The 16,842-nt window shown below is 40.9% G+C and overlaps 1 protein-coding gene across 1 annotated transcript in view; it reads right to left on the reverse strand.

Moving 5' to 3' along the window:
* Positions 1–16,366, reverse strand: part of dock10 (dedicator of cytokinesis 10) — a gene marked incomplete at its 5' end in the record, with an annotated part of 64,447 nt that extends 48,081 nt beyond the window's left edge. Inside the window, 1 exon segment of the mRNA XM_042218079.1 lies at positions 16,133–16,366. Coding sequence (XP_042074013.1) covers positions 16,133–16,240 — 108 coding nt within the window.
* Between the last annotated feature and the right edge of the window lie 476 nt (positions 16,367–16,842).

The following is a 16,842-nucleotide window of genomic DNA, read 5'->3' on the forward strand; positions in this document are numbered from 1 at the left end:
CTCTAGTTGACAGAAAAGTCTCCGTGTTACACAGCTATCTTGATCTTGTACTCTCATTTACTCCTTCCACACACTTTCAAACTGTTTCCAAATATTACACTTCTGTAAGTACAGTTCTACTAAAAGGAGCAATTGCATGCCTACATTAACAAGTACTTCAGAACTATCCTCTAAAGAGTCTAGGTAGATGTTTTTGATATTTTTAAATAATGACATGTTATATTTAGTGAAATTTCTTTGGATAACAAGGTGATTAAAAATATCAAAATGTTTAAAAACATTTTTGTAATATTTATTTCCCACGATTTGACAAAACCTATGCTTTAAGAAGCATGTAACACTAGGAGAAATGAAGCGTGTTGGTTTGAGACTATGATGTCTTTTATTATTTAATCTTGCACATCTGAACAGAGTCATGCTTTATCGGTGTTTCACTTCACTTTCTGTCTTAAAGGAGAAGGAGAGATGATTTAACTTGGAAATTAAATGCTATTTTAGACGGCAGCTTTAGGAGAAATAACAGAAGTTATACAGACACTATTTGGAGCACACATAAGCTAATCAGTAGCCAGTAATTTTTGGGGATTTCCAAGTAAAAACTTTTAACCTTTTATAACAATTGTTATTGGAATATTCTGGCTTACTAACCTGCTCAATCAGAAATGGTGCCCGTCCATTTTTATCTTTGCGATATGTCTTTAAGTATGTCTGACTGTATGTGTGCTTACATATGCTTTTGTAGGCTTATATGTGACTGGGGTTATGTTTTGTGCAAGTTTGAACTTTTATAATAGATGACATCACTGGGGTGTGCAGGGCAGTGTGCTGCCATTTTTCTGTGGAGTTAATTATTTCCAGCTGTAGAGCCTCAGTCTCTTTAACCCCACTGCAGATTTGTTACTCTGCTAAACAACACTAGAAGTGACAAAGCAACAGTTTTGCAGGAGGTTTAATGACAGTGTGCATGCTGCAAACACACAGAGGTAAACTATTTTAGCAAAAGACAAACATAAGCCATTTTACAGACTTCAAATACCTCAGCCAACTAGGCCAAGTAGGAAACCACAGTCCATTAAAACTCCTGCACACTGCCTTGTAAGCAGTTAGCTCTGCTATAGTTAGGTTCCCTGTAGAGCTGGAGGCTGACTCATAGCAGCCGTGTTTGATGTGGTGCAGAACTCTAAAGAGTTTAGTTGGGAAAACACTAGCCTGTTCCCATGGATACCACAACAGGAAGAATGCTGTCAATCAAAGGCACTTGGCTCTCAACAGACTATAGCTTTGCCACTGGCACTCATAGTGCAACTACAGCAACACAGGGTCAACCTCATTGTTGCTTAAACTACCCTCGTCGTCTCACACAGCAAGCACATGTGCAGGGTTTCACTTGTGACATTCAAAGACATGAGTAGCTGAAGTAGGATAGAGTCAGGAGAGGAATTCTTAAGGCTCCAAGCCCCCAGATAAATACAATGGGATCACTTTCTTAGGAGTTTGTTAGGGGGATAATTTAAGGAGCCTTTTTTTCTGCACACATATGTTTCTGCAACATTTGTTCAGGTGACTTGTGGTAGTTCGTGAAAAGGAGCTTGCAGCAGAGAGGTGCTAAGGGGAGATAAAGCAAAGAAAATGTTTGCAGTTTCAGGTGTCGCTGTGTAGTACTTTTACTAACGCTAATCACATGATATCACTTGTGATAGTGCTTTTTCTCTTGATGTTCTGTTCTCAGTAAAACCTCAGAGCTCGAGTGTGTCACCGCAGCACACCATCACAACACAAACAGGAAGACACACGAGATCTAAAGTGAGAAATTTTTTCAACTTTTTTCAACAGTGTTTTAGGCGCCTGCAGAAATGTACAGTTTATCCCCAGTTTGCAGCAGCTGTGGCCAAACAATACCTGAAAAGAATGCATTCTTAACAAAGCTGTAAGACCATCTCAATGATGTCGATTTCCTTTCCGCCACCTCGCCCTGTGCAATCTACAGGGTAAAGCAATTCATGTGATGAACATAGTGCTCTACTGCAAAACTGCAAAACTGCATCACAGCTCTCATTTGTGAATGTGCCTGTGCAGAATTATTGATCAAAGAGGAAGATACTGCGGACTCTTTCACAGATTCTGTCTGCCTCTGCACTGAGCTGGGTGAGGTTACAGGAAGCACTGACTTCAGAGCTACAACACACTGCCAATGCCATCTAGTGCTGATGACTCAATACAGCAGCCTGTGTGGCTGACGAGGAAATGCCTGTCCCCACACCCCCGTGCTGCTGTTGGTTGCCCTAGTCTATAAGAAATGACCTCCAGGAGGCGCTCTGTGCCAGAGCAACTATCTGGTCCTCTGGCAGCTGGTTTGTTTAGAAAAGGAAGCTATTAAAATGTCTTAAACTGAGAACTAAACTCCTGAGGCAGGAGGGATGTTTGGGGGAGGGGACAAAAGAGCAGATGAGATGGAGAATATGAAAGAGAGACGGCCAGTGAGGAGCAGCTGCCAGAAAATGAGCTGCATTGTTAAAAATGACAACTATTTTCTTAGTAGCCAATTATCTTACCCTGGGAAGAACGCTTCAACCCTTTGCATAGTATACATGTAGACATCTGCATATATAGGTGCGGCATTTGAACAGACCATCACCTTTACAACAGTGAATAATAAAAGAAACAGAACCTGACAGTGTGAAATTAGAGATAAGAATTATGTGTAATTATGTATAACATTATTAAGTGAAAGGGAAAGCTTAAAGCTGCCTGCAAAGATTGAACTTTTAAAATATACTTTCTGTTTATTGCATTGTTTATAGAGTTATATGAAATATAACAAGATGTCACTCACAAAAAAAAACTACCATCAAGTTATTAAACCACCAGATGCTGATATTCCTCTTCTTGTAATTAGTTCTTCATGTTAGTATCGACACTTGTGTTAGCTGTGCGAAATAAGTCTCCCTTAAAGCTTCACTTGCGATACTTTTAGCATCTTATTGTCTCCTTATCTACTCTGTAAATCTGTTTGTTTTAGCTGGCACTTATTGGAGCTAATGGTAATAAAACTAGAAGGTCAAACCAGCATACACCTGTCCTCCACCCTGCTTCATGCTCACATGCATGCACTCATTCCCACATTTGGAAACATGCATCATAAGACGAATAAGAGACATATAATTAGGAAGTCATGCAGGCGGAGCGGCAGTCAGACACACAGCTATACTGTCACACAGCTTGTGTCTCATTAATTCAATCTCCCACGTGGCATCTCTCTCCACGTCTCCCCGCTGTTCTCTCCTTCCCCCCTTCCCTGTCTTGTCTGGCCACAGCAGTCAAGCGTGAACAGCTGAGGTCACCAGCTTCCTATGCGCTCAGCAATAAATATTTGTGATAATGCACGTTGATCTGGATAAAGCAGGAAGGCTGCGCCCCCCCCCCCCTCCTTATACTTTACAGTATGTTTCAATTCTGCTTTGTTAGTTCATGTTTATAAATGTAGATAGCAGAAGCTCATACAGCAAGCGAGGCTTAAGGTAATGTGACTTAGAAAAAAAAGACCAGCCCCTTTAAATTGTGCCTCTCCATCCAACAGAGAGAACATTAATCATGAACAGAGACGAGCCTTCGCTGCTGAGAGGGGAGGGTTTGCCAATATTAATCTGTTCATCAAAACTTGATATTACTGGAGAGAGTGCTACAGCAACATAATGAAGTCCACTCTGCCACAGTAGTCATAGTTGTTCCTCTGTGATCCTATCCTGGACCATTTACACAGCTGTTTGGCCTCTCCTATTTCCTGTCCAGGTGAGGGAATCTCCAACCAACGAGACACTTTAATGATTTCTTGAGGCTAGCCAAATCAAACCCTGAAGTACCCCCAAATCCGAACTCTACTCCCATTGCAGCCTGGCCCACTGACACTAGGAAACCGTAACTATTCTTTGAGCAATTATCCCTAATGATTTCTGTTTCCTGTAACTCTGGTAGCTTGAAAAATGTGTCCTTACTCTGAACTTGCCATATTCATCCTAAATCGGGCCCAAGCTAATATTTACTTTTACGCAGCCATGCCAGAGACACATACCAGCACAATGGATAGTGTGATAATAAGCTACTGGGGACATAGACAGAAAAATAATATCAGCTTCATTCTAGGCTAATCAGTGAAAAATCATCATAACACCTCATATCAACCCCCAGTCTAAATCTTCACTGTTCTAGAAAAGCCCATGTGATTGCCTGAATTGCAATGAAACATTCAGTAAGAACGCCTGCGTATGACACCTACACAAAGCCTACATGTAACCTCTGTATAACCTCTAAACCAGCGCTAACAGTCTACCAGATGCCCACTCAGCTCTGCTCCCTTTCCCCGAGGTCCCAGTTTAGAATAAGGACGCAGCTGTTCTTAAGACTTTTCCTCATGCGTTTTTTTATATGTGCTATCCTCCCTTACCTTTTCCTCTTTCCCTCTTCTCCCACCTCCTAAAAACTCAAAATACCTCTTCTGTCTCTCACTCTGCCCCAAGCTTTTCTTTTCCTATTTCTTTTGCAGATTCCCTCTTTGGCTGACATTTAAGCCAAATAAAATTGATGTATCTTGTATGCACAGACAAAGATGCAGAGTTAAGGCACAAACTATTAGGGAGTGCAAATGCACAGTAAGCCAGTAAATCCAAAACAGAAAACGAAAAGCTAATATCAGCAATTACCAAAAACCAAAAAAAACCCAAAAACAAAAGACTGACTACTGAGATTTTGCAGACACATTCCCTCTAACCACGTGACATTAACTTTTTGGTTATTTTGGACATATGAAAATCATGATAATAATGAAGCATCAAGTGAATAAGGGTCTCCAGCAGTTGTCTGATAGCCACCAGTCCCTGAGTGGTTGCAAGTGGCTGCTGCAGGTTGATGGCAGTTGCTGGGAAAATGACTGCTGAAGTCCAAAACATCAGACCTAGGAGTCCAGATTCTACAACCCTGGGAGGTTTTTGGTGCATCTGATTTCACTCAGCAAGAGTCAGCAACTTCCAGGAACCGCTGCCAACCAGTCAGGTTTTCCCCTAGCAACCAGCGGCTGTGTCATGATGGAACACTCTTGAACAATGTGACGTCATCTGACAAACCACGCTATACCATAACAAGCTATTTATTATTTTTCTTTCACTTCGATTACGGTACGGCCAGCTCACAAATATAGTTCAGTTTAAGAAGCAGAAATACCGACATGACGTAATGTAACCTTAACAAGGTTCATTTTTGAAACAAAAAATTTAGTGACAAAGATAACAATGGTAACGAGACAGTAAACCTTTTCAACCTTTTTAAAAACTCCCAACAAAAAATCCCAACAATTAAAAAAGAAAATCCAACCCAGTAGATGAATATCTCAATAGTGTATTCTGTAAACTCTAATCAGCTGTGGAAACTACAAGCCACCCTGTTTACAGTCTCTGTGCTAATTTAACTGGTTCATGGGAGTGAAAAATTCCTGCTACTTTCCAAAGTGAGAAGCAATTTATTTTAAAGATAAAACTTTGTTGGACTTTTTTTAAATGATTGTCCGTTTATTCACCAAAAAAAAAGTAGCTTTATAACAGATTCCTAATTTGATTAAATGCAGCTTAATGCTGCTTACAATCCATTATAAACTGGCATTAAAAACTCCATTTAAGTCAGTTTGTGTGTGAATTTATATTGGTATCTATTTTGCTGTCAAATGGTGTAAACAGTAAGGCGGGATTATTGCTGGGCACAACCAGAGTAAATAGGAAGAAAAAACACCTGAAACATTCAAACATCTTGCAAAAACATGTTTGTTTGTTAGTTTACAGATTTTAAGGATGTCCTCTCCAGCTGGTGGCAGCTAAAATATTATTCCATCCTGCCAATTTGTTGCTTAATTAGATCACTCCTGGGGTTTCTCCATCTTACCCCCTCCAATCGTTGAAAAGAGTTAACAAGGAAAAGTCCTGATCATATATCAGTGCCTCAGAGTGCAAGTAAGTATGCAGATACAAGAGGGCGAAGGCAGCAGAACATGGGAGTCGAAGGGTAGCAGACGTTGCATATTCAGGCCTCCTACTCTGGAATGCAACATGAAGGAGAGAGACAACACTGCAATTCACTCACAGAGAGTTACTGAACTATTCTTAGAGCAGTATGTGAAGTGGACCCCTAACACCATCACCACCACACGACCCCCACCGTGAGGACTGTGACCAGACACTGGACAGACAGGAGCTGAGTGTCTTACTGAGGTGCGGGGCAGGATGGTGAGACTAAACCAAGAGCTTTAGAAAAAGAGAGGATAAAAGTCGAGCTCCGTGAGGCAAAGCCTGGTCGGCTAAGTCTAAATAGAGCAGTTCACTGGCTGTGAAGCCTTTCCAAAGAGCCTATTGTAAACGCACACTGGCACAATGCACGGAGCCCCGGGGACCTCTCTCGCTCTCTGTCACTCCTCCTCTCATGTGACCTCTCGCAAACACTGACATACAGGCAGGCACATACTTTCTCTCTGCCCACTTTTCCTACCTAGACTAAACAGACGTTTTTTTCTTCCAATACAATTCAAGAACTGACAGTCTGAAACTACAAGGCTACGTGTATGACATAAAAAAAGAAAAAGAATTTCCTGTGCTCACAGCCAGCAAACACTCACACTACTGACATCAATGTGCAGCGCATCATGCAGTTCAAACAGTGGGTGAATTCAGTAGAAGTCAGTGTCAGCAGTGACAGGCTCAGATATTTTCTCTTTGCTTTCATTCCTCTGTCCTTGCTGAATGAGTCATTGAGAATATCAGAGCTGACACACACCATGGCCTGGCAGTGCACGTTCCTACTGTCATTTGCCAAACGAGACTGAGTCGTCTCCAGCCATAGCCATCTCTCAGTCATAACAAATGTCAAAGAGCTATTCATCCCCTCTAATCCCTTATACATACAACATATACACTACTGTTCAAAAGTTTATAGTCAACTTCCCAGGTTGTTGAAAGAAAAGTACATTTGTAATCATTAATTTGAATTTTTTTATCATCCAGTGGTGCAGTACTTTAGCTAATGCAAGTTAATCACATTTCCTGTTACGATTTTGCTGATTAAAAAAGCTAAACAAATCAGCTAAGTATGTGTAGCATCAGCCTTTATAGCGTCAAAGTGGGTAAAAAAAAGGGGGTGACTTGTCTGTGGACAACTGAGGCTTCCACAGGGTAAGGCAAAGCCATACCCTGTGGAAGCTGTTGAAACCACTTTCCTCGTAAAGCAGGACAACGACCCAAATCACAGCTCCAAAACTGAGCTTCTGATTATTTGGTATCTAGGAAGTGCCCATCAAACTAATCAGAAAAAAGCTGTGGGAGGTGCTTCAAGAAGTCTAGAATACCACAAAAGTCACAGTCAGTCTTTAAGACAGTGATTGCTGCAAATTTACAAAGTTTGAGGGGAAAAATTCTTTTTCAAATATCATTGTTTGTAAACATGAAAATATTTACTCATTACGTCCTGACATCTTTGAGAACTAGAGGGACACCCAACTATTCACTTTGAGCAAGCATTTAGTGACAAGTGACAAAACGTTATCTTAAACAGAAAGGCATGTCGGCAAGGAGGCTCAAAAAGGGCAACAATCTGCATTTACCTCTGACTCAACATAACAATTTTCAACCAAAGGGCAAAGTAATCCACAGAGACTTGGGGAAAGGAGTGAGGGCGTCAGGAATTTTAGACAATTAGGGAATTTAAGTGTATAAGAAAAGCCAGAGCAAAAGAAAAGCTAGATGGAGAGGAAAGAGTTACAAATAAATGAGCTAAGTAGTAAAGGAGAAAGGGATGCTACACAGGTTGAAAAGAACAAATAGTTGGGAGTTCGCCTTGTAATCGGAAGGTTGCCAGTTCGAGCCCCGGCTTGGACAGTCTCGGTCGTTGTGTCCTTGGGCAAGACACTTCACCCGTTGCCTACTGGTGGTGGTCAGAGGGCCCCAGGGTGGCTGTGGCTACAATGTAGCTTGCCATCACCAGTGTGTGGATGTGTGTGTGAATGGGTGGATGACTGGATATGTAAAGCGCTTTGGGGTCCTTAGGGACTAGTAAAGCGCTATATAAATACAGGCCATTTACCATTCAAATATATGTAAAAACTGTAAAATAATATAAACCTATGTGGACACTCAGGTATAGATTTCTTAGAACGAGCTGTAAATAACTGAGAAATGCTACAGAATGAAGTGTGCAGAGGCACAAAACGCAGAGTGTCAGTGAAACGAGCATGCGGAACATCCTGTTTCACATTACCAGACACTCTGACACTTTCACAACCTCTGACACTTGCTATGCTATGCATGCAAACTGAGACTGAGATCAGCATTGTTGATGTACTAAAACATGGTCTAACCTTGCAAAAGAAAACAAGTGCGCACGCACAATAAATTTTCTGCTACCACCAAGCCTATGCTGTTGAGTCCGAATCATTCAAAGTTAATAGACATGTGCTTAATATCTGCAGTCTGACACACCTCCATTTCTCTCATGGAGACAAGTTTACAAAACACAGGAAAGTTGCACATAGAGTTGCCAAAAACCAGGAAACCATATGACTGAAGCAACTGAAACACGGTGTCCACAATGGAATCCAGAAAGGGCACATCCTTTCAAAGTATTCCCTTTAAAGTGATTATAATTTTAAAAAATTAAAGACAAAACAGTGAAGGTTGAGGTTACAACTGCCAAGGTGGTGAATGTTGCATCCTACGAGACTCAGACTGGTTCAAGTAAAATAAAATAAAAGTATTAGCATTGAAGTGTCTTGATGCATGCTCAATCATCCAAGTAAGTAGATCCCAAATTCTGGACGTAGCGTTTTCAGTGGGAGAAATGTTTCGTCACTCATCCAAGTGACTTCTTCACCCTGGGTGAAATTGAGTGCAAAGAAGGTGCTGCAACAGAAACCTCCTAGTAATTGCTTTGGTTGCTAGCAGATTAGTTGCCTCTAATTATTCATATTAATCTGCAAACACTTGCTAACTACTAGGCAAGCCTGTGTGGCTGGGAGTTTTTTCACTTGACCCTACATTATTACAGGGTTGTCACAATTATACAACAAGTTAACATCACATAGCTAGCAGGCACATATCTGCAAAACCTCAACAGTATCTTAAACGACCCTCAGGCTTTGCCTCTGTAAAAACTTTGCTGATGAGTTTATGGGCAAATTTTAGACATTGTGGGAAATCCAGAAATCCAGGTTATTTGTACTATGTTCATTGGCTAATGGCTCTTCAGATCCTGTTTCTTCACATCCTCTTTCAAACACCATGCTGACAACGGGGATAACACAATTAGGATTTCAAAACAGTTCAGAAACGACTGGATGACATCACGGAAGTGACGCCCATCTTTCATACCATCCGTTGCCACGATCACTACAGAGTACGAAATGTCTTTATGTTCTGTCATGTGCCTCTACAGTTAATATTTCAAACTAAAAAACGATAGTAATTGCAGACAGTTTTATTTCATGTCACATGAAAATATTCAAAGCAGCATATGTTTTAACTTGTATAGAGTGCCCTTTTAAAATGACTGAATAAATAAAAAGTCTTAATACGCTCCACTCGAGCAGCACGGTTATTACCGGTACTTCAGATTTATTTCCATGGTGTGTGTCTCCTAAGCATGATTAATGTTATACACTGCCATCTATTAATGTTAATTTTGTTGTAATTGGGGTTTGCCTTAGGAGATCATTTTGCAAACACGGTCATTCACCCAGATGTATCTTGTTTTCCTAACAGTTTCCAGGTAACGGCCTTGTGCTTATTAAAAATGTGGCATTTGCTTCGTGAAATTTCATCACTGATTTCACTGACCCGCTTCTCTGCTTTTTTTGACCATGTTTAATATTCTAATTCATAAAGGCTGTTGGGCCGACCTCAACCATAAATCCAGATAATCATTATGTAAAGTCTTGCTTTAATGGTTCCATTACAAAGTCGAGAACCAAAAGCTCCCCTCTTGATTGTTCTTGTTGGAAGAGTATCTTTTCTCATGCTGCCTTTTACACATATATATATATATATATACATAAATACACACACACGCACAAACTGCAGCATGATTTCCAAAAACCCAACTTATGTAAGAGAATAACTATTGGCAGGCAAGGAAATGTTATCTCTGCTGATTTGTAAAGCAGCTTTATGTCAGAGTCAGTGGGAATAAAGGCAGCAGCGCAGCACTTCTACCTTCTGCTGTGAAGTGTGTAGACCTTTCCTCACAAACTCTAACAGTTGCACAACAATGTCCAATGGGGTGTGGGTGGGTGAGGGAGTGCTATACTTCTGCATTCAAACAACTCAAAGAGCCTAATACAACTCAAAGAATACTAACTATGCCAATACTAAGACACAATAAAATCAGAAAACACTGCAACTTAAAAGTACTAAACGTAAGATTAAACACATATACATGTAAACTCATGGATGGAGTGTTTATGAGACAGTAGAGTCTAGAGTCTGAGTGCCAACTCTTTTGGGAGCGATGGGAGAGATCCTGTTCTCTTCCTACCCATCCTCCCTCATTTTCTGTTCTCGTCACGGTCTGGCTCTCTAAAATGACTGATGATTTCTGAGCCAATTATGGGCTTAATTCCACCCGTGTTCTTGTAATACCTTTCCCTGTCCAGCTGTAATAAGAGACGTGATAGATCTCCTTCACATTATACATGTAGTGCATCTTCAAACTTTTCCAAAATAAGAAAAAAAAAAAGGTAATAAAAAAACAAAGTGGGTGCTCAGAGGAGGCAGTTATAGAAACAATTAAAAGAATTGGTCCTGAATGTAGCGAGCAGCAACATAAATTAATAAATGTGGCAGCTTGTAGATGTAGACGAGAGGGCGTGGGAAGAAAAGCGTGGTAGATGAGATGAAGTAAGATATGCTAGAAAGAAGAAAAAAATTGAGCTGTGCGAGTGATAAGGAGCACTTCCTGTTAGAATTCCTTGCTAATTGACTTTTCTCTGTAACAAAAAGTATAGAGATGGGAGGGTAATTACTGGTTTTGTAACCAGTTCCTTTCCTCTGCAACATTTGACTTTGACGTGAGACATGAGTCAAATTTATAAGCTGCCAGAAATTATTAAGTGCAACACGGGCAACAAGCAGCGTACCATACTGTGGTCAAGATTAAAAACCATGCCCGCATCAGATATAAAGCAGTTAAACACCTTTACTATATATATATACATATATATATGCATGCACAACTTTTATTCAGCCTAAATGGCAGCCTGGTTGCTCAGAACACCCACAAGTACCACACTGATAGCTGCAACACATGTATGCTAATAAACAGGCAGGTCGCGACTCACACACAATGCACTGCAGGCGGTTGGCATGATGTGTCATGAAGAAAAAAATGGAGGCAAACTGACAGCATGTCCCCCCAACCACGATATACGCTTGCAACATGTTACTGGGAAACATCTTCTCAGAATTCTGCCTCACAAACAAATGAGCATGCCACGCTGTCTGACACGTTTTAGCCCGAGATAAAACATGAACACGCATGCAGAACATGAGCCTAGCACAGAAGGTAGATAAAAAAGGATAATGTCTATAGAGATTATTACAAAAACTAATTTACAGTAAGAGGACTTTGATAACTGAAGAAAGAGGGAATGAAGAAAGAAAAAAAAGACTTGAATGGGAGGTCGAAGAAATATGGACAATGTTCCTAACATTTCAAAATAATTAAAAATTCAGGGTCACAAAACTATAGGAAGAAAAAGCATGGGAATTTTACCCAAGGCCTGAGACTATGTCGCGAGTCTGACGAGGAATTTGTTTCGGGCATTTAATAGAAGCAGTAAAAAAGCAGTTTAAATGCCTAAAAAAATATTTGGATCTCATTTGAATGACTTTTGTTTTTCAGATCTTTAGGTAACTCCAAGACAGTCCAGAGTGCCTGTATAGTGGTGACAATACAACCAATGTAATTATCTACTTCTATGAAATTAACAATAACCCATCCATCCATCGATTCCTTTTTTTGTCAAAAGTAGCAACAGATTGTTTTGACTTGGCTTTTGTTTTGTTATGAATTATATTCAAAATCCTTGTAAATCCTAGTAATTTAAATGTTTTGTGTTTTGGACCATTAAGCCATTTCAAACAAGCCAAGTCCTATTAAGATGTGATCTCGAGCTTGAACAATTCTGTTATTGAAAAATTATCCGCATGAAAAACAAAGAGATGATTAATTAATAATAAAACTGATTAGCGGTTGCCAGCCATGTCCAATCAGATTAGAAATGATTTTATCAGAGCGACGGCTCAGGCCGAGAGGCTTGGAGAGAGTGTTAGAGAGATGCAAAGCTGAGATGGTTTGGACACGTGCAGAGGAGGGATAGTGGATATATTGGGCAAAGGGTATAGAACATGGAGCTGGATGGCTTAAGGGTATGATGGAGGCAGATGATCCAGTGGTGCAACACCCTAAAGAAGTGGCCAAAAGAAGAAGAAGAAGAAGACGAACCCAATCAAATAGAACAAACGGTCAGTCTTTAAGAGATTGCTTGAAATAGTCAATAGAAGGGAAATGGTGGTCTACTTTATTCATAAAATAACATGTAGCATGCAGCAATGCAAGGTTATACAGTCTTCTGCATTTAAAAAGCTTCAGTACATCTGGAAACCTTGTAATGATCGTACACATTCGGTAGCTTATGATATTCTTTGACTATGACTGCACAAACAGATGCTGGTTAGTAATAACGTTGAAAATTCTCAGGAGCTGCCCAGAGATTCAAACTGAGCACCAAAAATAGCCAATATGTGACCATGCCTGAAGCTAGTGGTACCATAAGGCCATCAAGAGTGCCAAGAGCAGGCAAGGACAGGAACCTGGTGATATTACACCAAATACCGGATACCATTAATCTTGTGAGCATACGTATGTCCGAAAAAGTAAAGGTGACTGAGGATAAGGAACCTTTTCCTACTGAGCAAACACTGTAGCTGCAGTGAGATGCCAGGGTGGGCATGTTGGCACCGATCTCTGGCTGTGTGGTTAGTGTAGCTGGCATCCTGGAGGCATGGTATGACATGTGGTTCATCCCAGCAAGCAGCCAGAGTCACAACAAGAATGACACTTGTGTCTACACTACCATGCTGCTCACTTTTACTTAGAGCCATCATAAACACTCTCACTTAGCTACCAAAAATCAGCAGCTGTAGATTTTTATGTATATTTTGTTAAAAGGTTTTCAGGACAAATTAGCTTCATTATCTTATATATTAAACATATGTTGGCTATACTATTTTTTCTTTATGTTTTATTTGGTGTACAGCAGTTCACTGGCAGACAGAGCCCAGGAAATATGTAACCGAAGATCCCATGGTTTCTGGGGTTTGTTTTTTTTAACAAATTGTGACCACTATTACATTCTTCCTTCTTGTATCTATCAACCTTTCCATTTTCCCTGCATGTACAAATGGGTGGGCAAACCACTCTGAGAAACACTGAAGTAATCATAGAGTAGTGATTGCTTTCACAGAGCAGTTCTTCAGAACAAAATGCAGCGTTCACCAAGGGGATTTACCAGTAACCGTGTACGCGACACACCTAAAAATGCACGCACACACACTTCAAAAACTGATCTAGAGCAGTAGGTCAATCAGAAACAAACAGGAAAACAGCCCTGGAAGCAAGTCAAATATGGAAGAAACAGTGAAGGGGGTGATGTGAGGTCAGGTTAGGCAGGGAGGGTGACACTAGCTGAACAAGAAAAGAAAAGCGAGACCGGGTCAGCAAGAGCAGCGAGGAAGAGGTTTACGCTTCATTAAATGTTATGCCGGAGGGTCTGATTCTGCTGACCTGGTTTCTTTCACCATCGAGGGACGTGCATTAAAAAAACCCACATAACGCCCATGAATATTTACACGCCAACTAAAGATTTGTATCTAAAACATCTGTATTACGCACATTCATGCTCTTCTTCTTCTTTTCTTCATATTTCTGAACCCCGTTTCTATACACAGATAGAAGTTATTGAAGTTATTTTACATGTTTTTCGTCATCATGAACATTTATTTTTCATAACGCAGGAAAGAATTGTGATAAATCAGTCAGTTGCACAAGAAGGTGACAAAGTAAAAAAAGAAAGAGCTGTAATTTTTTTTCCACTTGCTCATGATCACAATATTACTCACAGTTTCCATTTCGCTTCTCACTTCAGGTAAATAACAACTCACACAATTTTTTGTGAACACTGTAGTTGGGTGTTCTGGTAAACTTCTCATATGTGAGAACAGCAGCGGCTTACACCATTTACAGGTGATATCCACATTAATATGTCTAGATGTATTAGTGAGCGGTGTTGCAGGTATATAACTTTAAGATCAAAATGTTGCACTACTGCAATCTAATTACTTAGGTTTTTTAGAAAGATATATACTACATTAACACAAGTCAAAGTAACCATCAGAAGGCACATTTTATTCATATTGTCTTCCCAATCCAGCATGTCTTGAATCTACTAAAACCCATAAAGCATTCGTGCTGTACAACTCGAATCTGCAGCCAAAGCATTTGCATACATAAAAACAGTCAATTAAATTGAAAATAGTCTTTGTTTAACATGGTGTCAGTAGGTTTTGCTTTAATGCATACACAAATTAACCTGAACGTCAACATGCTCCATGTCTTAACCTTTTCACTAGACATTTTTCCTGTGACATTCCCTATGACATTTTCACATGACATAGCAAGCAAAACAGAGGTAATCTTAATAACGTTAACGTTTTGTTCAAGAGTCTCAACAAGACAAAATGTGAGAAAGGCCTACAGAGGCTGTGTGCACTCTGTAACCACTGGATCTTTAAAAAGCTGCTATATTCTTCTAGATCTGTGAGTAGAAAAATGCTGAGTCTAACTGATTTTCGTCTTTAATAATATATATGAGGGTGATAGTGGGGAGATAGCAGACACCAAGCAGGTCTCTTTGCTGAAAAACAACATCACACAGAAGCAAATGTATTTTTCAGTAAAAAAGAAAAAAAGAAAGAAAAGGTTTCATTCATGGTGAGTCTGCCACATCATTTTAATCCTGTCATGGGCCGTGAAATATTACATTTTCCCTCTTTATTCCAATCAATTTTCACCCTGCTATGCTGTGCTCTGCCAGTGTCCCACTGACACACTAACACCAGACTGAAGAGGATGTGGAGTAGCTGCAAAAAGACTCGAGTGGAGTGACCTTTCTTTATGCTAATCCCCACAGAACGGGCACGCATTTACGCGCGTACCGAAGGTAGAGGATTTGTCCAAATTGATCAAAGGGACATTTGCAAACACACAAACCCATTTCTGCTGTTTTGCCTGTGCGCACCCCACCACCACCCTGGATTACCCCTCCTCCCGCTGTTATCTGTCAATCGCAGCCTTTCATTATTATGGCGTGACACACCCACTGGATCATCTTTTCAATTTTACGATGTTAAAAAGGAAAAACTGATAGTATAAATTAGACGTAAATCAAACCAACAGTCAGTTTAGTCTTCTTATCCCCCACCATCCCTCTTTTTTCTGCTCCTCCATCTTCCTCTGTGTCTATGCACCGCTGGGCAGATGTAAACCGCTGCCTGTGCCATGCCACTATGCGACCACCAAGGATCTATTTCTTGCATTTCATTCACCTACCCAGCCTCACTGGAAATAAACTCCAACACACCCCAGGGGAGCACTACAGACTCTACGACTTTATAGCCAGATTATCACCCAATGAGCCCTGGAGATAAATTGCGGCAAATCCCTCACCTATCCGAGATGTAACCGTTTAAACGCATTGAATTGTCCCCACTGCAGGATCGATAGACAGAAGCTGAACGGCACTGCTCTGAGCTGCATGTGCTCACCCACTGCAAAGAAAGATGCAACATGAATGTCAATGCCAGGTCTGCTACAGCTGCGGTGTAGTGGTGCGGCGTGTCTGACCGAGGCTGCCGGGCTACAGATGAGACCGCATCGCGTCCAGGTTCCGATGTAAGGGTTTGGGGGTGTCGTCACGGAGAGGTAAAGGCCGACAGGTGGTTTTATACACATATATAATTTTTCTTCTTACAATCCACAAGGGTGTACTCACCGTCACTGCGCAGTGTCTGACTGCGTTGCACGCCGTCTGCCGTATCTCCGCCGCGCTCCCCGGTTTCAGCAGGTTCTTGGTGAATCTCCGGGTCGATTCGGCTGCCATCTCCTCATCTGAGCGGTCACCGAGCGCAATTTCAGCCTGGAAGTCTCTGCTGCAGTCAGCTCCCAGCCCTCACTACATGAGCCTACAGAGATGTGTTTACACACACACTCTCTCTCACACACACACGCAGACACACGCGCGCGCACTTCACACACGGTCGGTTCACACACGTAAAAGCGTGAAGTGCACGGAACCTTCTCACTAGAGTGACGCCACCGTAGTCGGAATCTGATACGCCACTTCTGGCTGTGACGTCCAAATTAAAACACCGCTTACACAGCAGAGTAAAATGGCTCATTGAATCAGAGGAATGCTTTTATTTTGAAGGCCCAACACAAATTTCTCTGTATTTTTTTATTGCGCAATTTTTCAACTTGATGACGGTGCCACAATTTGATTTCACTCTCTTAAACGTTTAGTCTAGGACCCATCTTTTACAATTTTCAAAAGATATTAAAAGTGAAATGATGTATGAGCAGCTTCAGAGCAACCGCTGCTAAATCAAATTTGTTTCCAGGCTACTATACGATGTAGCCTACATCATGTATCTCACGAGGAGCTCTGAAATGTCAGCTACTCATCGGCAGTCTAGTCACGACCAA

This window comes from Haplochromis burtoni, unplaced genomic scaffold (assembly GCF_018398535.1).
Source record: "Haplochromis burtoni strain Fernald_Lab_line unplaced genomic scaffold, NCSU_Asbu1 Contig_15, whole genome shotgun sequence".
Taxonomy (NCBI): domain Eukaryota; kingdom Metazoa; phylum Chordata; class Actinopteri; order Cichliformes; family Cichlidae; genus Haplochromis; species Haplochromis burtoni.